We start from the raw sequence: 25,081 nt of genomic DNA, 5'->3' as shown, positions 1-25,081 counted from the left end.
GGCACCAGGACGTTGCACTATCATATGTGCAAAGTGAAGCATTGCTATGCCGTGTTAGAGCTGATCAGCTTGGGTATGAGTAACTACACAGCCAATCACTTGCTAAAGTGCATCAAGCAGTAAACGTCCTACTGGCTGTCTTCCTGCCAAATTCAACGGGTCAAGGTGGTCAGTGACAATGGCCAAAACATTGTGGACGCTCTGCGTTTGGGTGAAAATAACACATGCTCTCTGCATGACACGTGATAAATTTAGTCATGCAAAGCTTTTTGATAAACTATACTGGCTTGCAGAGACTGTCCTCACATTTCAGCCATTCTTATTTGGCAAGGAATACCCTCCTGCACTTGCAGAAACAGAACGATCTGCCATTGCACCACTTGATCTGCGATGGTCCAATTCACTGGTATTCCACCTTACATGTGCTAGAGCATCTGTATAAGCAGCGTAAAGCCATGAATAATTTTGTCATACAACAAACCACTTCAGCAGGCAGTATGTTTTGCAGCTTATCAGAAACACCTGTCGTGTGCTCAGGCCCTTCGAAGAGGCCACCACATTTGTCATCAATGATGTAATTCCCCTAATATTTAGACCAGATGCTCATGTTGATGCAACAAGGGACAGTGGAATCAGACCAGCCTATGGATTTTGATGGCCACCCTGTAGCTGTTGGGGACCCATGTGGAGAAAGTCCCCTGGAGGAGGATTAGGAATAACCACTGCAAGAGGAGTCAGTGGTGGAAAATGAGTAAGAATCGGCTGATAATGACAATCACGACACCCAATCATCTCAGTGGGGTGCAGAGATGGTAAGAACTGAGTCCTTGGGCATGCTGGACAATATGGCCAACTGTATGATTGCTTACATAATGACGGCCATATCCTCACAATCAAGCAGTCTGACGATCACTGGATAGCCATGCTTTTAGACCCTCGCCATTAAAGCAAAATAGGGGAATGTTTTCTTGTTGCCGAAATAAATGCCAAATTGGTTTATTACCAGGAAACAGTATGTACGCAGCTTGCCACAGGTTTTAGCGAGCAGTTGTGTGTTGACTGGGAGGCCTCTCTCCTCCACACACCCGGAGAGTCACTCACCTCCCGCTGTCTCAACTATCACAAGCAGCAGAATATCAGTAGCCAGTTCTGTATCAACATGATGGAACAATTTTTCATGTGCATCGCCAGACTGATTCAAAATCAGCAAACGGAATTGTACCACCTCAACAACTAGGTTCAGTCCTACCTGGACTCTGACCTTTGTTAGGTGCATACCATGTTCCCCGACCCCATGAAATTCTGGCAGGCAGACTTAAACAATGTTTCAAGGTGGTTCATTATGCTCTCTCTCTTTTCTCTCTCATCCAGCCTTCAGTGTCATCTCAGAGGGGGTTTCAATGCAGCAGGGGGCATTGTGCCACTCTAACAGGTGAAGTTGTCCTCCACCAGTGTACAAAACATAAATTTTGTCAAAAGGAAGTAGTCATGGATTCATGAGGACTTTCACACACCTCCAGCTGAGGTCGATGAATAGATCCGCATTTCCTGATGGTGCCCCATCATGCCACCGCTGCTGTTTACCTGTCTACCATCATGCTCTACACAGTATAGATGCCACTGCCGCTGTCTGCCTGGCTACTACCATGTTCTGTACTGCCTGGCTGCTGCAACAACTGCCACAGTTGTTGCTCCCTGCTGCCAATCCTCCTACTGCCCTACTATTACCACTACACAATTGCCCTTACTGATGCTACTACTATCACTGCTAAACAGCCGCGCCCATCTACTGTCTTGTCTCTTCCATGCTATGCTGCTACTGCTGCCACTAATATTATGGCCACATGCCACTATTATCTAACCTTTTCCACAGTCACACTAAATTGCTGCCACTCCCAGTTAAAAGGCAGAATTTTCGTAGGCTTGTTCACAACAAGCTATTCTTTCTTCTGACAACACTTGTGAGTGTGTAAATATTCTCTTTCCAGACATTTTTCCAAATATGGACATTCAGTAAGTCAACTTAAGTTTAGAGTGATTGATCATGTACCCCCTTTGAGAAAGGGTGGCGACAGGCAGGAACGACTGCTGAAGAAAAAAGTAAAGTAGATTTATCTGTTAGTAATCCACCTAAGGGTTTTTTATTTGAGACTTCACTACTGATGACCTATCCTCAGGTTAGGTAATAAATATCTGCTAAGTGGGGGTCCAACTTCTGGGACCTCTGATGATAAGCTGTTCAAGAAGGTGCCTGCACTCTCAGTAGCACTGCAACCTTTTCCCACCTTTCCCTAGGCTATGTGACTTCACATTCTTTGGTCACATGGCCTAGGTGCAGCTCAGCTCCATTGAAGTGAATGGGGCTCAGCTGCGATACCAACCACAGCCGCTATCAAATGGACGTAGCTGTGATTGGTGAGCTGAGGGAAGGCTGTGGCACTCACAGAGCACCAGTGCCTTCTCAAACAGCTGATTGACAGGTGTCTGGGGTGTTGGACCCCACGATCAGCTATTGATGACCTAGATGAAAGGTCATCAGAAGTAAACCCTTTTAACATTGATTATAATGTGAGTAGATTTATCTGATGGGGTGATTTTGGCTCTGAAGTGGATGATTAGCATCAGGGAGCAGCAGCTACAGAGGTTACATGAGCCATAAAGTACAGAACATGATGGTAGGCAGGCAGATAGTGGCATTGGCCTATGGTGATGGTGCCAGCGATAAATAGCCACCGTCAGCAATGTCAATTCTAATCATTGACCTCAGTTGGAGCTGGGTGAAATCCCGGCCATCCCCTTCCCCTGTGGGGAAAAGTCGTAGATTGTGGCGCAAATAACCTTTGTGCTGCAATCTGCGCCAGAAATACACCAAAATAGGTACATTTCTGTTAGTAAATGACCTATTATATACTTGAGAAAGTAATTTATAAAATGAGCCAATTTTAAACAATCTTTTTTAAACTAACAGATGGCCAGAAATACAAATATCATACAGAATTAGATTTTGGTTAAGGTGTGGAACTGTGCCACATTTACAGAATGATGAGAAAAGTTTTATGCACAGCTGGACGGATGAAGCAATGCCTGCTCAATTCAATTTTGGGGAAGGCACGGATTCTGTGCCACAATTACTACAACTTTGTAGTATAGCAGCAACTGCAACGCCAGCAACTTGGCCAGGTGGGAGTTTTAGTTAAATCGTTTTCTCATGGCCACACATTCCGTTATGGATGTCTCACAATGGAGCAGTAGACAAGGAGTCTGAGCAGGAGAAGCAACGGATGATGATGACGACGACGACGACAAGTACACTGTACTGCTAAGGGATCCGGGCTGGCTGCCACAAAGAAGACCAGGAGAAGGAAGGCAGACTTGTTCCAACTCAGAATGGCGGCCAGTTGTATTTTCCCCCCATGTGCTGTAATAGAGCCCTGGTACCTATGTTTGTGTTTTTAATGCCCACAGATCTTGCTCACAGCAGCGGTTTTGTGTGATGGCCTTATGGAGAAAAACCACCATATAGGAGATGCTCGCACAGAGCTAGAGGCAGCCAAACTTCGCCTCGAACTGGCATATTTTTAGCATGTGCCCAGTATCAACAGTTCCAGGGGTAAACAAAACAGAGGCAGATCTGACCCTGCCAATTTTTTAGGGGAGTTTTGGCTGTATGTTGCCTCTGCTCTTTATTGCTGCTGCGCCCAATGTCCTACTCTATGGATGTTACCACCGCCTCTCCTCAGCACCCTAATCTGTTAGACTGTGATATGTCATCTAAGGCTCCTTTGCCTCCTCACAATTTCCTCCTCTGTATTTGGTCCAAATGCCACTGTTGCTACCACTGCCCCTACCTCCATCAATGTAGCTACAAATGCCACTACTATTAGTTCCATAGCTATACATGGTAACTCTGTCTGAACATTCTCATGGCAGTCCAAATGCTGACGCTTCTCACACAAGTCATCAGCAGGAAGACCACCTTCAGCATCTTGCATAGCACATGGGGTTGTGTTGCCTTTTCTTAGGGAAAAAGAATGTGCCCCACTAAAAGGGGAGCAATGAAGACAGAGAGGATACAACTGAGAGGCTTCTCTAGGGCTGCAAGCAGGATGAGGAGCCGGAGGAATGCCGTGATCTCTGGCTCCAAGGCATAGTACCATACTCAAAAGGTGACATCGACATCATGCTGCTGCGATTGAGAAAAGGAGTGAGCCATCCAGTCCACAAACTCATCCTATTTGTCCTCAATAATAATTGTAAATAAAGGAGTACTGTGGTCTGCTGCTACTAGCCATATGGCTGGTGCCTCTACTGCCATGTGCACTACTACCCATATTATTACTCTGGGATGTCGAGGCATGAATCTTTCGCCACCAGACATTTTATTATGAAGCCTATAAATGAAAAGTCACGGGTATACAGATTATTAAATAGTACTAGCACAGTGCAGGTGTTTTTTCTGAAATAATAAAAAGGAACAATTAAATGTCGCTTCCCTTCTACAAACAAACACAGTACACACAGGTATAGACAGTTAAAACTGATCATGTAGTTTTTGCAGTAAAATGCTTTCGCTGTAAATACACAGTAACAAAGTAATACAACACATTCACTAAAATAAGTATACTAGTGCAATTTTTGCAGTAACATGCCTTCACTAACATAGGTATAGTAATGCAGTTTTTACAGTAAAGCACATTTGGTAACACGTGTATAATAATGCAGTTTATCTTATATCTGTTATCTTATAGTAATACAACACATTCAATAGCACAGGTATACTTATGGCGTTAGTGCAGTAAATGCCTTTACTGAAACACTCAAAGGTATCTTGCAGTAATACAATGTGTTCAATAATACAGGTATAATGCACTGAAATGCCCAATTACAACAGTAAATTGAAATTGGTGTTCAGAAAAAAAGAGGATAATTGCTCAGCATTTGCAGCAGAATATATGCTAATGATGCTGGAGGTGCTGGCAATAAGCCGGCGACTGGCTGTTCATCCAGAAAAAAAATTGTTTCTTGCAGGATTTTGTAATCCACAACTTGCCAGCAAGCTGTATGAAACAACGCACAACTCTCAGACAGTGACCAGTCCCTCGCTCTCCCTGATAAAACCCTAAAATCTACACAATTATATCCCTATTCGTTCCCTATAGTGTCCTAGTACATCTAGATTACTGGCTTACAATTGTAGACTCAGCCACTGCACATGCTTTCACATCCCTAGCTGCGCACAAAATGCAGTTTCTTCCTTTTTGTCAGAAGGACCTGTCTGAATACTGCACCCTGATTGGCTGATCAGGCTTTCAGCCTCTGAGCAAATCAGGACAAGCCCTCCCCATATCATGTCATCCTTTATCCTCCCCCGTTTGTCCAGCAAATTTTGTTCCCCATTAAAATGGTTTTGGTCAATTTGTCCACAACAAATAAAAAAAACAACTCTGGATTAGTTTGTCAGATAAATTTTTGTGAACTTCTCAATGAATCTGATTAGTTTAGAGTCCCTTGCGGACATGTCACTGATATAGCTAGTAGGTGGCTGCAGCAGAGCAGATGACCATGCCTGGATGGAAGTAAACAAACCAATGATTGAAAGATGGACACACGGGAGCCAGCGTGCAGGACTAGGGAGCAGGTAACTATGACTCTTTCAAGTGGAGGCAGGCTCTGGTATCACTTACAAGTTAGTTATTCCTGGAAAATCTATTTAAGGTCAATTAATAACCTGATATGTTAAAATATGTGAAAATTGTTTCTCTGCTGTGTCAATTCTTTCATGTATACCAAGATTTGATTTCTCTAAAAAGTGCTTCCCACACTGTGAACATGAATTTGGCTTCTCCTCTGTGTTGGCTATATCTAGTGTAACAAGGTCTGTTTTTTGTCTAACATATTTCACACATTCTGAACATGAATATGGCATCTCTAACGTGTGAATTCTCTGATGTTTAACAAGTTCTGATCTTTGTTTAAAACATTTCCCACATTCTGAACATGAATATGGCTTCTCCCCTGAGTGATTTCTCTCATGTCTAACAAGATGTGATTTATCTGAAAAGAACTTCCCACATACTGAACATGAATAAGGTTTCTCTCCTGTGTGAAATCTCTGATGTTTAACCAGACTTGATTTATCTATAAAACATTTCCCACATTCTGAACATGAAAATGGTCTCTCTCCTGTGTGGATTTTCTCATGTATAAGAAGATGTGATTTATCTATAAAACATTTCCCACATACTGAACATGAATAAGGTTTTGCCCCTGTGTGACGTCTCTCATGAATAGCAAGACTTGATTTTCCTGAAAAACATTTCCCACATTCTGAACATGAATATGGTTTCTCTCCTGTGTGAATTCTTACATGTTTAACAAGAATTGATTTTTGTGAAAAACATTTTCCACATTCTGAACATGAATAAGGCTTTTCTCCTGTATGAATTCTCATATGTTTAACAAGCCCTGTTTTTTGTGCAAAACATTTCCCACACTCTGAACAAGAATACGGCTTCTCCCCTGTGTGAATTCTCACATGTTTAACAAGTTTTGATTTCCGTGTAAAACATTTCCCACATTCTGAACATGAAAATGGCTTCTCTCCTGTGTGAATTCTCTCATGGTTAACAAGTCCTGCTTTTTGTACAAAAAATTTCCCACATTCTGAACATGAAAATGGCTTTTCTGCTATGTGAATTTTCTCATGTGTACCAAGATTTGATTTATCTGTAAAACATTTCCCACATTCTGAACATGAATATGGTTTCTCTCCTGTGTGGCGTCTCTCATGAATAACAAGATGTGATTTATATGCAAAAGATTTCCCACATTCTGAACAGGAGTATGGCTTCTCCCCTGTGTGAATTCTTATGTGTGTGGAAAGACTTGATCTATTTGTGAACTGAAACATGTTGTTACCTCCTTCCTGACCTGTACTTGTGGTAACAATCTTTGATTGGTTAGAAAAAAGTTCCTGATGATTAGATGTATTATATAACAGATCTGTACTGTAAAGTCCAGGATGTAAGTTAAGGTTTTCTCCTGAAGAGTTCTGCATGATATCTTCATCTTCTGCTTTATAATTTAGTGGCCACATGAAGTTCTCCTCAAAATTATTACTGGGATTTTCTGTTAAGAAAAAAAATAAATAAATTTGTGGTTTTTCCAAATTATAGAGAAGATAAACCTATAAGTAGAGATAAGTGAATTGATTCTAACAAACTGATTAGTCTCATGAGCAATACTTCTTCACCTGAGGGGCTGTCAAATGGGCTCTTGTCTGTTTTATGTTTGTATTGTTATAACTCTGAAATCTAGTTAGGACTAGTTAAAGAGCCAACTAGAACTGAGGCCTAAGCAAAGGCTACCGACATAGTCTTAGACTCAGAAAATGACGTATTGTTTAAACTAAGGCCGTCATTTATTATTTATTTTACAACACTTTGTGGCATATTTAGGTCGCAAATCTGTGCCTTTACACCACTCACGTCACTTTTACGATATGGTGGGAAAAAGGGGAGTAGCATGGGTGGGCAAGAGGGCCGGCCTGCCTCATTCATTATTTTCCACGCCAGTTTATGGTGTGCAAAAATGGCCTTAAAGGGAGCTGGCATACTTTAAATCGTGTCACACAGCCGATGGCAGCAAGAGCCAAGGTTATGTACAGGCTTGCGTCTCTACATAACTTTGGCGCATCCACTGGCAGCGCAGACTGATTAAGACCAGCATATGCATCGCCGGCCTTAAAGGGATTCTGTCACCTCCCCTCAGCCAAAAAACGATTTAAAAGCAGCCATGCAGCACAGCTTACCTGGATTAGGCTGTGCTGTTTAATCTTGAAATCCGTCCAGCAGTTACTTTAAAAAACGACTTTGATCAATGAGGAAATGCGTCCTGAATGTGCCCAGAGGGGCGTTTTTTTCTTCCTAGTGAGCCCAGTACCGCCCCTCTTTCAGTGCCCAGCCCGCCTTCCTTGTATTTTCTAACTGCCGCCCCCAGCCTGCCACAGCCTCTCCTGCCTCTCCTCCCCCTCCCTCACGCCGAACGAAGTCTCGCACAGGCGCAGTACCCACTGAGGGCTGCGCCTGTGCGATCATCAGGAGACTGAGGGCGGCAGCTTCATCTTCGTCACTGGGCATGCGCCGAGCCCAGTGACGTCCGATGCTCTCTCTTCCCTGCTGACTGAGGGAAGAGCGAGCATCGGACGTCACTGGGCTCGGCGCATGCCCAGTGACGAAGATGAAGCTGCCGCCCTCAGTCTCCTGATGATCGCACAGGCGCAGCCCTCAGTGGGTACTGCGCCTGTGCGAGACTTCGTTCGGCGTGAGGGAGGGGGAGGAGAGGCAGGAGAGGCTGTGGCAGGCTGGGGGCGGCAGTTAGAAAATACAAGGAAGGCGGGCTGGGCACTGAAAGAGGGGCGGTACTGGGCTCACTAGGAAGAAAAAAACGCCCCTCTGGGCACCTTCAGGACGCATTTCCTCATTGATCAAAGTCGTTTTTTAAAGTAACTGCTGGACGGATTTCAAGATTAAACAGCACAGCCTAATCCAGGTAAGCTGTGCTGCATGGCTGCTTTTAAATCGTTTTTTGGCTGAGGGGAGGTGACAGAATCCCTTTAATAAATGCCCCCTAAAGTTTTTATGTTAAACATATTCTAAAAAGAATTGTAGACAGTGTTATATTTTATTTTCCTTATTATCTATATTTAAAAAAGAAAATCCTAAAATCCGTCAAATTTTGCACAGACCAGTAAGCAAAATAGTAGGAGCTACTTCTTGGTCTATACAGGTCACCTTCCTACAGTCATCTTCTTAAAACTGCAGGCAGGATTAGAATGACAGATAGCACAGAATCCACCATACACAGTAGGTGATATCTCAGCTTATCTGCTCCCTCTTGACCTCTGCACAGGTCACAGAGCATCCCCAGAAAGAAGTCAATGAGGTCAGCGCCAGACCATTGTATCTATGGCCCATGTGGCTTCTGTAAAGCATATCTGTAAATGCTGTTAAGAAAAGATCAGGTAAGATGACTTATGTTCTGGAAATAGGATAAAAAGAATCTACAATCAGAAAATAAAAACAAATTAGAAAAATGATATGTGTTATAATGGAAGTAGAAGACGAGATTGCAGGAGGAGACAAAGCGCTTTGAAAAACAATGGGAAAAGGCAGAAGAGACACACAGAGATGACCCATTCTGGTGAAAGGACAGGTTAGATGGCTCCAGGTTCTTCAAAGATGGTTCATATTGGACAGGGTATTCTGACACTATTAAAGTTGAGCGAACCCGAACTGCAAAGTTCGGGTTTGTACTGAACTTTGCCAGTTTGGGTGCCCGGACCCGAACCCAGACTTTTTTTTACTGAAGTTCGGTGTTCGGGTGATTTTATTACTTTCTATTATAACATGGTTAAGACAGAATGCTAAATAAAATGGCCACTGAGGGGTTACAAATAATAAAAAAAAAACTCACCTCATCCACTTGATCGCTCAGCCAGTATCCTCTTCTTTCTTCAGATTCTTCTATCCTCATTCAGCGGGACCTGCGATGACGTCACCGCGCTCACCACGTGTGACGTCATCGCAGGTCCTGACCGGATGCGCGATCAAGTGGATGAGGTGAGTTTTTTAAAATTATTTTTAACCCCTCAATGGCCATTTTATTTAGCATTCTGAAAATAATAAAGTGAAGTTCGGGTCCCTATTGACTTTAATGGTATCCTGGTTCGGGTCAATTTCACCAGGTTCGCTCATCCCTAAACACTACTTGTTTTGTAAGGGTACTGATTGGTTCTGTCCCCTTCAACTCTGTCCTATTTTATATGACCTTCTATATTCTATGTAGTGATATTCCCTGTAATGTAGTGAGTTAGGGATAGTAAGATAGCATACCCAACCACCATTGTGCTGAGAGGGTCACATTCCTAGGTGCTTTTCTCAGAGACATGCATGCTGCACACTAGAGGAGGGGCTGAAAGGTATAAACCTGGTACACACAGACAGGTAATTGGCACTTCAATGAGGAACATCATCCAGGTAGGATGCAGGGTGGATAAAAATCAATGATTTAAAAAATAAATAAAAATTAAATAAAAATCTGAAAAAAAAATCTGATTTTTTTTATTTAAATTGGATTTTTTTAATCTAAATCGGATTTTTTAGATTTAAATCAGATTTTTTAGATTTAAATCAGATTTTTTAGATTTAAATCGGATTTTTTTGATTTAAATCGGATTTTTTTGATTTAAATCAGATTTTTTAGATTTAAATCAGATTTTTTAGATTTAAATCAGATTTTTTAGATTTAAATCAGATTTTTTAGATTTAAATCAGATTTTTTAGATTTAAAATCAGATTTTTTAATATAAAATGCTTTTTGAGGAAAATATATTAGTTTATATATTGGTCACAGACAATGCTGCAAATGTTTCCAAGATGAGAAGAAATTTAGAAGAGCAGGAAGGGAATACAAAGCTAATAACATATGGTTGCAGTGCTCATTTGCTGCACCTCTTAGCCAAAGACTTAAGTGTTCCAGGAATAAAGACTAATGTTGTTGAAATTGCTAAATACTTTCGTAACAATCATTTTGCTGCAGCAGCTCTGAACAGGATGGGTGGAACCAAGCTAACACTCCCACAAGATGTTAGATGGACTCTGTGGTGGACTGTTTTGAGCAGTATATCAAGAACTGGCCTATTCTGATGACAGTTTGTGAAGAAAATCGAGATAAAATAGATGGCACTGTCATGGCCAAAATCCTCAACATTGGGCTTAAGAGAAATGTTGAACATATGCTGAGCATCCTGAAACCCATCTCTGAAGCTTTAAACAAAATACAGAAAAATAGCTGTTTTATTGCTGATGCTCTTGAAATTTGGAAGGAACTGAGTGAACACTTAAAAACAGAACTACACATGGACAGAATTAAATTACAAGCATTAAAAAAACGAATGGGACAAGCACTGTCTCCAGCTCATTTTTTGGCAAATATTGTCAATATCCAGTATCAGGGTCAAAACTTAAGTGCTGAGGAAGAGGAGTTAGCTATGACAGGGGTATCCAGCAATTATCCATCTGTAATGCCAACTATAATGAACTTCAAAGCCAAGGGGGAACCACTCAAGAAATATATGTTTGCTGAAGATATTTTAAAGAAAGTCACACCAGTGAACTGGTGGAAGTCACTTAAGCACTTGGATTTAGAGACTGTTCAAGTAATGATTTCACTTTTAACCACCTCCCGTCTGCCCATTGACTATGAACGTCCAGGAGGTGGATCTCTATTTCTGAAAGCACGTTTTAAAACGTCCTGCAGCTTTCCCCCCTGTGCTCCGCGCCTGTACATAGAAACTCCGTGACTCAGCTCCCTCCTGACAGCCAAGAACATGGAGCTTTACCCTGAGACCTTTTTTGCTGGTCTCCGGGCTTTTGATCGCTCTGACAAGCAGTCAGAGCGATCACAAATGCATCTACCATCTCCCTCTCTGCCAATCAGAGAGGGAGATCGGTATTTAAACTAATCATTGCGATTGTAATGCTAAACTGTAAGCCCTGGAGACCGATCAGCATGGTCTCCGGGGCATGTGAGCGCTGTAATTTCCAGTTACAGCGCTCTGAAATGCTTGTACCGTCTCCCTCTCTGTAGCACTGGCAGGAGAGGGAGATCGATACATTCACACCACACCAGCGATCCCCCAGCAGCTGGTGACAAATCAGCATTGTCTCCAGAGCATGTGTTGTGAGCGCTGTAATTTGCAGTTACAGCGCTCAGAAAGGCTTGTACTGTCTCCCTCTCATTAGTGCTGGCAGGAGAGGGAGATCGGAACATTTACACTCCCCCAGCAGCTGTTTTCACTGGAGTCCAATCAGCATGATCTCCAGGACATGTGACTGCCTGAGCCGGGTGAGTGCAGGAGCTGTGAGGTCTTTCACAGACCTCGATCAGCCCTGCACTGAGGCTGTACAGCAAAGTATTGCGCTGTACAGCCTCTCTGGGGGGTCCATTTCTCCTGTAACTGGGGCTACTATGTCAGCCCCAGTTACAGAAGAAATCAACAGTGAAAAAAAAGACAAAAAAAAAGTGAAGTTAAATGTCCCCCAAAAGGTCTTGTATGACCTTATGGGGGACGCAAAGTGTAAAAAAATAAATAAAAATAAATAAAATGTTAAAAAAAAAAAAAAAAAAAAAGGTTTCACATGTAAAAAAAAAAAAAATTCCCCAAGTAAGGAATAAAAAAAAGAATTTAAAAATAGAAAAATAAAATATACATATTTGGTATTGCCGCGTCCATGACTGTCGGCTCTATAAATATATCACATAATCGACCCAGTCCAATAAACACCATAAAAAATAAAAATAAATAACTGTCAAAAAAGCCATTTTTGTCACCTTACATCACAAAAAGTGCAACACCAAGTGATCAAAGGCGTATGTCCCACAAAATGGTACCAATAAAACAGTCACCTCATCCCGCAAAAAATGAGCCCCATCATAAGAAAATCTCTAAAAAAATAAAAAAAATCTATAGCTCTCAGAACATGGACACATTAAAACAATTTTTTTGTTTCAAAAAGGCTATTATTGTGTAAAACTTTAATAAATAAGAAAAAGTATACATATTAGGTATCGTCACGTGCGTAACAATCTGCTCTATAAAAATGTCACTTGACTGAACCCCTCAGGTGAACGCTGTAAAAATAAATAAATAAAAACTGTGCTAAAACAACCAATTTTTTGGTCACCTTGCCCCATAAAGTGTTATAATTAATGATCAAAAAATCATATGTACCCAAAAATAGTACCAATAAAACTGGGACCTTATCCCCTAGTTTCCAAAATGGGGTCACTTCTTGGGAGTTTCTACTGTAAGGGTGCATCAGGGGGGCTTCAAATGGGACATCTAAAAACCATGTGGAGTTCCTTTTCTTCTGCGCCCTGCCGTGTGCCCATACAGCAGTTTATGACCACATGTGGGGTGTTTCTGTAAACGGCAGAATCTGGGTAATAAAAATTGAGTTTTGTTTGGCTGTTAACCATCAATGTGTTAAAGAAGAAATTGGATTAAAATGGAAAATCTGCCCAAAAAGTGAAATTAAAAAATGTGATCTCCATTTTCCTTTAATTCTTGTGGAACGCCTAAAGGGTTAACAAAGTTTGTAAAATCGGTTTTAAGTAACTTGAGGGGTGTAGTTTCTACAATGGGGTCATTTATGGGGGTATCCACTATTTAGGCCCCACAAAGTGACTTCAGACCTGAACTGGTCCTTAAAAAGTGGGTTTTTGCAATTTTCTTAAAAATGGGAAGAATTGCTTCTAAACTTCTAAGCCTTCTAACGTCCTAAAAAAATAAAATGACATTTCCAAAATGATGCCAACATAAAGTAGACATATGGGGAATGTTAAGTAATAAATATTTTATGAGGTATCACTTTCTGTTTTAAAAGCAGAGAAATTGAAATTAAGAAAATTGTGAATTTTTCTACATTTTTGGTAAATTTGTGATTTTTTCATAAATAAAAAGGTGAAATATATTGACTCAAATTTATGACGTACAAATTTAAGAAGTACAATGTGTCACGAGAAAACAATCTCTGAATGACTTGGATAAATAAAGGCGTTCCAAAGTTATTACCACATAAAGTGAGATATGTCAGTTTTGTAAAATTAGGCCTGGTCAGGAAGGGGGCAAATGGCCCGGATGGGAAGTGGTTAACAGCAGTAGCTTCTTCTGCGGGCGTTGAAAGAATATTCTCTTCCTTTGGACTCATTCATTCTAAATTGAGAAATCGTTTGGGTCCCGACTCCTGATAAAGCAGGAAAGCTTGTTTTTCTTTTCCAGATTATGAACAAAGAAGAAGATGAAGATGACGAGTGAGCTACAGAGGACATTATTAAGCTCTTCTTGTGTAGGCTGGGCTGACAGTCCAAGTTTCTTAAAATATATATATTTTCTTTAGCCAAATTAGTTAACAACCATGGATGTTTAAGCAAATAACATGCTGTAATGTTATTGTTTCAGTTGAATTTAAATTGTCATTAAGGTAATGATTATTTTTCTCCTTCCTAAGTACAACAGAAAAATTGTCCAAATATGAATCTTTATGTAAAAAACTATGATTTAAATCAAGCCTTACTGACTAGTGATTTAAATCGGTTTGATTTAAATCAAATCCACCCAGGTAGGATGTATTGATTTGAAACACTATTCCTATCTCTTGTACCACCATGGGGTGTCGGCCATGTGCTATGACATGGTGACTGTAGTCCCCCCATATTGTATTGTACAGGCCATGAGATTATTATTTATTTTGTATGGGATTTGTCTGTTTTACCTTTTTATCACTAAGGCCTTGTTCACACATCAGTTATTTGATCAGTTATTTCCATCAGTTTTGGGAGCCAAAACCAGGAGTGGAGGCTGCACGGAGATGAGGTATAATGAAAAGATCTGCAACTATTCTGTGTTTCTGACCCGCACCTGGTTTTGGTTCACAATAACAGATGGAAAAAAATGATCAAATAACCGACGTGTGAACAAGGCATACAGTGACAACTTTTCAGTGATTCCTGTAATGTCCAACCCCTGTAGTCCCCTTACAGATGACGCGTTAATGACGTCAGACTGTTGGAAATAAGTGGATGAATGCTGGCGTTTCTCTCCTGACTGAGAGAATAGGAAGAAAAGGAAATCCTTTGAGGAGAGATTAAAGAGATAGGAGGTCTGGTCATGTTAGTTTCCTTACCCTAGGGCCTTGATGGCTAACCTCCGGCACGTCAGCTGTGGAACTCCCAAGATTCATACTTGCTTTGCGGTTCTCAGAACTCCATACAAATGAATGGAGCATGCTGGGAGTCGTAGTTTCACCACAGCTGGAGGTTAGCCACCACTGCCCTAGGGGATACCTGTGATCCAAATGTGAAGATTAACTTCCAGAAGGCATCTGAAAGGTCAGTCTTGCAGAAAGGTCTAACTTTCTCCCCGGCAGAAAGGTTTGACTGTTTCTCGTTGGTGAGAGACTTAGAACTTTTCGCAAGAAAATTACTATTCAAAAAAACATTTTAGTAAAATAGGGGAAGGGGAGTCCCCCTTCCCCCCAGAATTACAAACAATACAAGATCTTCAATCATTGTTGGAGGAACAGGAGATAGAGGATGACTCCAAATTCCCCATACATCTGCACCGCCGATCACAGCAGTGGCCTCCGCTGGCATCTTGTCCAGTAGTAGAAATTTTTGTCAAGCTTGTTAAACAAGACTTAGGCCTCATACACAACAGTGAATAATGGCCGTGTGACCGCCATCTAAGTAACGGCCATCACACTGACATTTTTAACACCAATGAAAGTCTATGGGGCTATTCACATGGCCGTTCTATTAACGGCCAGTTAATAGCGTCCGTTCAAAAATAGAACATGTCCTAATTTTGGCCATTTTCTCTGTCAGACGGACCCATTGAAATCAATGGGACCGTTTTTAACGGCCGATTGACAGTAGTGCACCCGTCTAACTGCCGTTAAAAACGGGCACACTTTACCCAGGAGGGGTTAAAAAAAAAAAATAAGAACTCACCTCATCCACTTGCTCGCGGTGCGGCAGTCTCTTCTCTCTTCATTGAGCAGGACCTGCCGAAGGACCTGCAATATGTGTGGTGACGTAACCATGTGGGAGCGTGCAGTGACGTCATCGCGCACCTTCGGCAAGTCCCGTTCAGTGAAGATAGAAGAGACTGCTGCAGCGCGAACAAGTAGATAAAGCGAGTTATTTTTTTGTAAAATCAACAAAAAAAACTAACAAAAAAAAAAAAAAACTGTGGTGGGCCATTATGGGGGCATTATTTAAACCATGGGGGACATTATTTAAGATGGGGGACTACATTGGGGGCATTATTAAAGCTGGGGCGGTAAAAATAAATAAAAAATACTACACTATGGGGGACATTATTTTAGCTGGGGGCCTACATGGTGGTATTATTAAAGGGAACCTGTCACTGGGATTTTGTGTATAGAGCTGAGGACATGCTAGATGGCCGCTAGCACATCCGCAATACCCAGTCCCCATAGCTCTGTGTGCTTTTGTGTAAAAAAAAAGATTTGATACATATGCAAATTATCCTGAGATGAGTCCTGTCCCTGACTCATCTCATGTACAGGACTCATCTCATGTTAATTTGCATATGTACCAAATAGGTTTTTTTACACAATAAAAGCACACAGAGCTATGGGGACTGGGTATTGCGGATGTGCTAGCGGCCATCTAGCATGTCCTCAGCTCTATACACAAAATCCCGGTGACAGGTTCCCTTGAAATCTGGGGGCAGCAACAAAAAAATAAAAAAATAAAATCCTACACTATGGGGGACATTATTCTAGCTGGGGCCCTACCATCCTGTGGCTGTTCTCAGAAGGGTGGGTCTAGAAATAACTGCCAAACTCATCCATTTTTCATGGCTATTTTTAACGGTCATGAAAAACTGACAGTGTGTTCGTTTTTAACCGACTTTTTTTTCCACTGTCGTGTGCATGTAGCCTTGGGTTCGTTCACACAAACGCGTGTTGCCCGTTGCCGTATTGCACTACAGAGTGCTTTTTGGGGTTCCGTTCCATGCTTCCGTACCGCAAAAAGATAGAACTTGCTATATCTTTTTGCGAAACAGAAGGATCTGTGAATGGGTCTGCGATCCCCCATGCGCCTGCCCCACGGACAGTGCCCGTGCATTGGGGACCGCAGTTTGCGGTCCACAGCACAGGCACAGGGTTTCCCACGTTTGTGTGAACGAGCCCTTAGATGGAACATGGAATAGTAGATTTAAAGATAATTTGGATAAGGATCAAATAAATGCTCTTAATGAACTCAAAAACATGAAGAATGTGGTGATTACGCCAGCTAATTGGGAAGAGGGGGGGGGGGGATGTTGTGATCACACAGTCAGATAAATTGAAAAAATTAAAGCCCACTGCAAAGAATTTTAGGGAGGCCCATAAAAGCAATCCGAAAGGGATTTCTTTGAAGGGGATCGATCGGGTGAGATTGGGGGCTAGAGGAGGGGAAGAAGTGTCTCCTCCAAAAAGAAACGAGCTGGATGGTATTGCTCGATACAGTGGCTCCTCAAGGGCTAAATAAGGCCCTCAGCTTCAAATCCTTGCTATGAAGTGTTTTTTTTATGTTGCTGAGTACATTTGATATTTAGTTTATTTCTATTTTATTTTTGTCCTTTTTGAATCCTGATGTCATCCTTTGTCTGGGAATATTTTGAGGCAGATATATCTATATTTTTGGCACACCCGACCGTCAAGAGGCTTGGTGTTTGTGAAGCAGACACTCCCACATGGTTATGTTTATGAGGCTGTGTGTTGTGATAAGGTTTGTGGTGGTTGTGTCACATGGACATGACCGCAACTGGAAGTGGCCATCCAATTTTGTAATGGGGGAAAATGAGTCCTGCACCAAGAGGGGAGGAATCCGAGACCCTGGGGAAAGTGTGAACTATTTTTGCGATATTTGTGAATGTAGATGGTACCATAGCCCCATGGGAAATAAATCTGACGAACTGTGGTGTTTGTTTCGTAACATCCTAAATTTGGTTGATATGGATGGCATGTTAGGGCACTATAGAAGAAGTATTTATGAATTGCTGCCTCATACAGAGAAGGGACCCAAAAAACAGATGACGCTGTCCCTAATACACGTACCATAGAAATAGAAAGTTGGTGTGTCACAAAAACTTATGGGATTGCGCAAAACATAGAGAAATCGCCAGGACAGTTTGACAACGTTATAGAACATGTTGTCCACGGCTGAAATATCACTTCTACTATTACGGTGCAACTAGTAATAGTAATTACCAACATTATTATTTGGCCGAATCCCAGGGAGGGATGTGCCGGCTTGTAGCTCCTGAGGGCTGTCATTACATGGTCTCTTCTGGTCTAATGTAAGTTAAACATGACAGAGCAGGATAAAAAGGGGAGTTTTGGAAAGATAACTCCAGAGATGATTGGGAGCTCAAATGGCCTGAAGGGCTTAGGGTACTTTCACACTAATGTTATTCTTTTCCGGTATTGAAATCCAGTGAAGGGGCTCAATACCAGACAAAAAAGTATCAGTTTTGTCCTAATGCATTCTGAATGGAAAGTAATCTGTCCAGTATGCATCAGGATGTCTTCAGTTCCGTCCCTTGTACGGTATTTTTTTTCTGGCCAAAATCTCGGAACACTACCGCACTTGCTGGATCCGGCATTAATTTCCATTGAAATATGAATTAATGGTTTTCCGGTCTGCGCATGTGCAGTTCTTTCTAGCTTTGAAAATATTAAATACCGGATCCGTTATTCCAGATGATACTGGAAAGACGGATCTGGTATTTCAATGAATAAGTCTAATGGATCCGTATCCGAAAAAAAAAAAAAAAAGATATCCGTTTGCATACGGATTTCTGGATCCGGCAACGGAACTGCCTGCCGGATTCTAATAACGCTAGTGTGAAAGTAGCCTGAGTTGGTTGTCATGAACCCTGGACCACACAGGCTCTCACGTCCCAATGAGAACTCCCGCACTAATGGGGAAAGGGGGTCTCCAATTCCATGGTTTAAATTCTGTTGATGTTTGAATTCATTGCGGTAATCATCGAAGGAAAACCTCCTCAGGCAGTTAGTGCCAGGTGTTCACAACTCAGGTCAAGTGTGTGTGTGTGTGAAGGGGGGGGGGGGGGGGTCTTTTCTGGCCAATGGTTTTGCCCTGCTCTTCAGAAGGATAAATGTAGCTGGAAAAGGTGAACCTTGAGGTCGAAGTGAAACTATGTCCAAGAGGAAAAAAAATTGAGAGCAATTTGGGGTATAAGTAGTTAAACAGACCATACACAGTTGAACATATTTTCTACTTCTCCTGATATCATCTAACCTGTATGCTACCACAGATAGGGCTGTTTCACACGAGCGGATGCCGTGTGCGACATCCGCTGCGTGAATGACAGCCAAGACCCGATGCGGACAGCAGAAGCACGGAGCATTAACATGACTGATAATGCTCCGTGCCTCTCTGTGATCTCTTTACTACGAAATCACAGTGAGATAAAGTTGTCACTGTGATTTTGTAGTAAAGAGGTCACAGAGAGGCACGGAGCATTATCAGTCATGTTACTGCTCCGTGCTTCTGCTGTCCGCATCGGGTCTTGGCTGTCATTCACGCAGTGGATGTCACGCACGGCATCCACTCGTGTGAAACAGCCCATAGTCCTTGGTAAATGGATAATGGATCAAAAATGACATCTCAAAGAAGTATCTAGCTGTGAGCACATAAGTGTCATCTAAAGGTCATGTATGCACGTAGGTGTCAATAATCATTTACATAGGTAGATTTGATTTATGCCTTGCACTAATATATTTATGCATATACGGTTGTCAAATTCTGATTGGAGGCAAGCCCTCGAAGCACAATGTAATTGGATGAATTTCAATCTTAATCTGTAAGGGCAAGTCCCGGAGTTTATTGTAAATAATGAGAAAGCTTGAGAAGCTCCTCAGAAGGCCTGGTTAACATACCAAGCATCCGGGCCGTGTCTTCCCCAGAGGGAACCTCAAGATTTCAAGCTCACAGACCATATGTGAGGTACCTTGTTAGGGGATCCTACTACAAGCTACAGGTGGCCAGAGGAGGAGGAGGAGGAGGAGTACATAAATGCCGGACTTTTAATATCAACTAAGTACATCTACTTCAACAGGATAGATCTATCTAATACTGCATGCAGTTTGTATTGTGAAATCTAGTGAGAGATCCTCTTTAACATTGTCCTGGACAATCTGATCATAGCGACCGTCTAGATCTAAAAAGATTTAACGGCCCAGGTTTACTAGTGTGTCTGCACCAAAAATCTGTCTTTTTTGTGATGCAAAGTGACACATCTAGGATTTCTACACATTCTTTTTCGATAGGCTCGAAAAGTGGTGGAATTTGCAGTAAGGAGCACAGCGAAACAAAAGTGTCTAGTCCTGCACCACATTTATCATCCAGCCAGAGCACCTGTGATGAACCTGATGCAGGTCTAGGCATGATGGTCTAGGCCAGGCATGATCAACCTGCGGCCCTCCAGCTGTTGCAAAACTACAACTCCCAGCATGCCCGAACAGCCTACAGCTATCAGCCTACAGCAGGGCATTGTGAGAGTTGTAGTTTTACAACAGCTGGAGGGCCGCAGGTTGAGCATGCCTGGTCTAGGCATACAATAGCCATCTCCACAGAAATGAATGGAGCAGGACCAAGTTCTCCATTCAGTTCAGAGGCTCCACGGGGTATGGGGATCCCATTCAGGAAGGGGGACTCCACTGTTCTAATAGTTATCCCCTGTCCTGTAGATAGGGGATAACCTGATCTAATTGGAATACCAGTTAAACTGTTTTCAGGGTGAGGAATATAAAAATTAGAAACTGTCTTAAAACGGTTGTTCGCTTTTTTAGACTTTTCTGTCAACACCAGCCTGTTGTACTTTTTAAAAAAGTCATACTTGCCTGCTCCCTGAAGCTTGTATCCAGCTACCTAGCTCTCTTCACTGGTTATTCAGTCCCCATGGTTTGAACTTCTGGACGGGCTGAGTAACGTGTGCTGCTGCAGCCATGGAGATGACATGTCCCAAGCGATACAAGACCCAGAAGTGACATACTGCTTCTCAAAGCTGAGAATAGTCATTAGATGCATGCCTAATAGGAGTACCAAGATAGCAGCCATGGGGGACATTACCAGGCCCCCGGCTGCCATAGTAACAGTCATGTCACAGGGAGCCGATTGACTTCAAACCTTTCCTGTGAAACCACTTACACGTCAAGATTGTGACTACAGGATCTAAGAGTTAAATGACCAGGATCTGCATTACTGCCATTGCAGGGGCTGTCAATTACACACGGAGTCCTCCCACTGTAAATGGTGGAGTCAGAGCTTCTAGCTCATCCAATAAACATAACTGTACATCTATTTGCAGAGGGGGTTGAGAAACCTTGAAATTCTCCATTCATGATTCCATACCTGTGGTGACATCTCCTGGAATGTCCTCCTCCACCTCACTCCTACACGGGGGATCGCCCATCATCCATTCTTCTTCATCCTCCACTTTAATAATAATCAGATCTTCCACCAGATTTGTCATCTGTAACAATTCAGTACAATACAGCAGACAGGTGGGAAATCTAACAGATCCACATAAGAGACCCCCACAATCTATGACCCCTCTATGACTGCAGGACCCCCTTTATAGATGTGTATAGGGCTCAGCTCCATCTACCTGAGGATTCTCTGGGACCTTCTCCTCTGGACAGTCCTGGGAATACAGAGGACGGGGACATCTCTCTGGTGGATTTCTCCTCCTGGATCCATCTGTGGAGACACAAGCACACAGTGACTGAATACATGGCCTCCTGTAGATCTGTCTATAGATCAGACACTTCTCTCAGCTCCTTCACTTCTAGGTTTAGTTATCAGGGGGAAATAACAATATTCTGCTCCTCACCACCCGTGCCGAGGTCCCAGCACCTAGCAAACCACTCCATCCTCCTCTGTAGGAAGATGCATTAGAAAGACAGTTATGCCCTTCTCAGTATATACACCCAACAGCCATAATGGGTTTTAATATCTTGCGTCTGTCTGGATTTTTTTTTTGGAGGGGTATATATCAGGCAGCAATCACTTACCTGGGGAAGATATGAAACCAGGATGCACTATGGGAAAAAGACAAGTCAGAGGAGCCAGTGTGATGCCCTGGGCAATGTTCTGCTAGAAATCTTGGGTAGTGTTGAGCGAACTTCTGTTTTAAGTTCGGCGTCTAAAGTTCGGCTTCCGGTTAGCGGAGAATCCCGATATGGATTCCGAATTCCGTTGTGGTCCATGGTAGCGGAATCAATAACCGGCCATTATTGATTCTGCTACCACGGACCACAACGGTATTCGGAATCCATATCGGGATTCTCCGCTAACCGGAAGCCGAACTTTAGACGCCGAACTTAAAACAGAAGTTCGCTCAACACTAATCTTGGGTCCTTGGATCATGTGCATGTGACATGTACTACCTAAACACTGTACAGCCACGTTTTCCTCTTTCATGGCAGCGTTGCCCCCTTAATGGCAGTGCCGTCATTCGGCCACATGGCAAAAACTGTCCAGGAATGAGCAATATGATCAAGGTGGTGACTTTTCTTCAAATCCGCAGATCTCAATCAGATTTTAAACTCTGGGATGTGCTGGAAAACAAGTTCGATGATCCATGGAGACTGCACCGAGCAACTTGCAGGATCGGATACCACAGGACACCTCATAGGTCAGGTGTTGTCCATGCCTCGACCCTCGACAGGTTGGAGAGAGGGAACTACACAAAGCATTTATCCACAGTTACACAAATTATCTACAAATGGATAAAATCCAGGACTGCTGCTGCTCTCCCTAGGAACAAGCGTCCTGTTAAGATCACTCCGAAAGCACAGCGAGGTGAGAGAGAACCCGAGCGTAAGACTCCTCTGGTCCGATGCAAGTTAAACAAGACAGAGCAGGCTAAAAAGGTAAAAGGAGTAGTTTTGGAAAGATAATTCCAGAGATGATTGTGAGCCAAATGGTCTGAAAGGCTTAGCTGTTAAGAGGGCGCTGGTGGATGGTTTTCAGGGATCTTGCACAGTGCCTTCTACTGTATGTAACAACTTTTCTGTGTGTAATAGATGTGGGTTGTGTACAATTAACACATTTACACGGGCAACACACAAACCGTCTGGTGTACATGTAGTCAAAATTCCAGCTGCTCCATTCATTTTATGGGGGCTTCTGTTCTTGTGATCGGTGGTAGTCCCAGCGGTAGGACCCCACTGTTCTAATAGTTATTCCCTATCCTGTGGCCCAACAACTGGCCTCAGAGATGATGTGCCCCCAAAGGACATAAGACTACTTGTCAAAGCTGAGACAAGTCATTAGATGCAGTGGCAAACGTGACCAGTTCTGTCCAGAGGTTTATAGAACGGGGACCGGAAAGACCACTCGAGGGAGCTGGAACAGAGTGTGTTCTGGGCAGGGCCTAACAGGACCAAGATCACAGCCATAAGGGTCATTACCAGGCCTCCACCTGTCCTAGTAGCCATCAGGTCACAAGGAGCCGATGTCACTGGCACCTTTCCTGTGAAACTCCTTACACCTCAAGAGTGTGACTACTGGATCTAAGGGGTTAAATGGCCAGGATCTGTGTTACTGCTGCTCTCTGCCATTACAGTGTTTGTGTGTGTTACACATGGCTGGTAATGGTGGAGTCAGAGCTTCGAGGCCATCAAATGAAAGTTACTGTACCACCATTTGCGGAAGGACTTGAGAAAACATGGAATTCATGTTCTTCATTCATGATTCCATACCTGTGGTGACATCTCCTGGAATGTCCTCCTCCAAGTCACTACTACACGGGGGATCACCCATCATCCTCTCTTCTTCATCCTCCACTTTAATATCAGTCAGATCTTCTCCCTGATTTGTCATCTGTAACAATTCAGTACAATACAGCAGACAGGTGGGAAATCTAACAGATCCACATAAGAGACCCCCACAATCTATGATCCCTCTATGACTGCAGGACCCCTTTATAGATGTGTATAGGGCTCAGCTCCATCTACCTGAGGATTCTCTGGGACCTTCTCCTCTGGACAGTCATGGGAATACAGAGGACGGGGACATCTTTCTGGTGGATTTCTCCTTCTGGATCCATCTGTGGAGACACAAGCACACAGTGACTGAATACATGGCCTCCTGTAGATCTGTCTAAAGATCGGACAATTCTCTCAGCTCCTTCACTTCTAGGTTTAGTTATCAGGGGGGAATAATAACATTCTGCTCCTCACCACCTGTACCGAGGGCCCAGCACCTAGCAGACCTCAAGACTGAAGTAATATCTGGTCTATGAGAGGGAATGGCGGGCAGTGGATGACAGCTCCTTCTCCATAATAGTACATTCTGAGGATGAGGATACAGTTATAAGTGTCAAGTGCCAGGGGCGTCCTGCAGCACCCTACCAACCAAAGAGGTGTTAGAGCATTGTCCATGAACAATGACACCTCTGCTTATGAAGTAGAGAGAGAACCCACAGTAAAGACCTATATCGGTCAGATAAAATACGTGGAGGAAAAAAAAACAACTACTCCCAGTTTCCTCGTCAGAGAAAACGCTACATCTATATTCCCCTCCAAGTTTCCTTTTTCCTGGGAAGACAATTCCTTTCTCCTAAGGAGCTGTTATGGTGAACGGGGAAAAAAGAAAAATATCTGATGATATTTATTGAATATTTGCGGAGAGCCCATAAAAGCTCTATGAGAGAGAGAGACTGCCGCCCTGCTGGACAGGAACAGGAACCTCTGAGATCACTGAAACCCCTATTCTCCTCTGAAGATCCATTATGCCCTTCTCAGTATATACACCCATCAGCCATAACATTCATACCGCTGACAGATGCAGTAAATAACACTGATTATCTGTAGAAAATGACGTCGGTCGGGGATGGGAGATATCAGGCAGAAAGTGAACAGTTAATTCTTAAATTCTTCAAGTAGATATGTTGGAAGCAGGAATACGGGTAAAAGTGTCCATGCCTCAACAGGTCAGAGAGAGGGAACTACACAATACATTTATCCACAGTTACACAAATTATCTACAAATGGATAAAATCCAGGACTGCTGCTGCTCTCCCTAGGAACAAGCTTCCTGTTAATAGGCAATCCTGAAAGAGGTGAAGAAAGAACCCAGGTGTAACAGCAGAAGGCTCTCAGACCCACCCCAAACTGCAGAAACCTCTGTTCATGTGTCCAATATCAGAAAAAAACCAAAAAATGGGGTTCATGAAAAAATATTACAAAGGAAGCCGCTGTTGACCAAAACTATTACTGTCTATCTCAATTTTACTCAAGACCACCTGGATGGGTGACATCATGGTGCATGGCTGGTGAATCAAGCATGATTTGAAGCTGATGGAGGGGGCACATGTGTAGTGCCCTGGAGCAGGAGAACTTAGAAGTCTGGACATTTGCCCCTATTTCCCCTCATCAACTGCTTACTTACTTTTTACACTTTAAAAGGGAAA

General features: G+C 42.7%; 1 protein-coding gene across 1 annotated transcript; it reads right to left on the bottom strand.

Annotated features, from left to right (window-relative positions):
• Positions 1–4,367: 4,367 nt before the first annotated feature.
• On the bottom strand, positions 4,368–23,677 carry LOC122923681 (zinc finger protein OZF-like). The gene is made up of 3 exons (XM_044274537.1): positions 23,625–23,677; positions 23,370–23,490; positions 4,368–7,128 (listed from the first exon to the last, which is right to left on the bottom strand). Exons 2-3 carry the CDS (start codon positions 23,488–23,490, stop codon positions 5,717–5,719), a joined length of 1,533 nt encoding a protein of 510 aa, XP_044130472.1. The 5' UTR covers positions 23,625–23,677; the 3' UTR covers positions 4,368–5,716.
• Between the last annotated feature and the right edge of the window lie 1,404 nt (positions 23,678–25,081).

The sequence above is a fragment of the Bufo gargarizans genome, unplaced genomic scaffold, assembly GCF_014858855.1.
Source record: "Bufo gargarizans isolate SCDJY-AF-19 unplaced genomic scaffold, ASM1485885v1 original_scaffold_1806_pilon, whole genome shotgun sequence".
In the NCBI taxonomy this organism is placed as follows: domain Eukaryota; kingdom Metazoa; phylum Chordata; class Amphibia; order Anura; family Bufonidae; genus Bufo; species Bufo gargarizans.
Note: the sequence above shows the minus strand (reverse complement) of the source record. Positions and strands in the feature narration are given on the sequence as shown.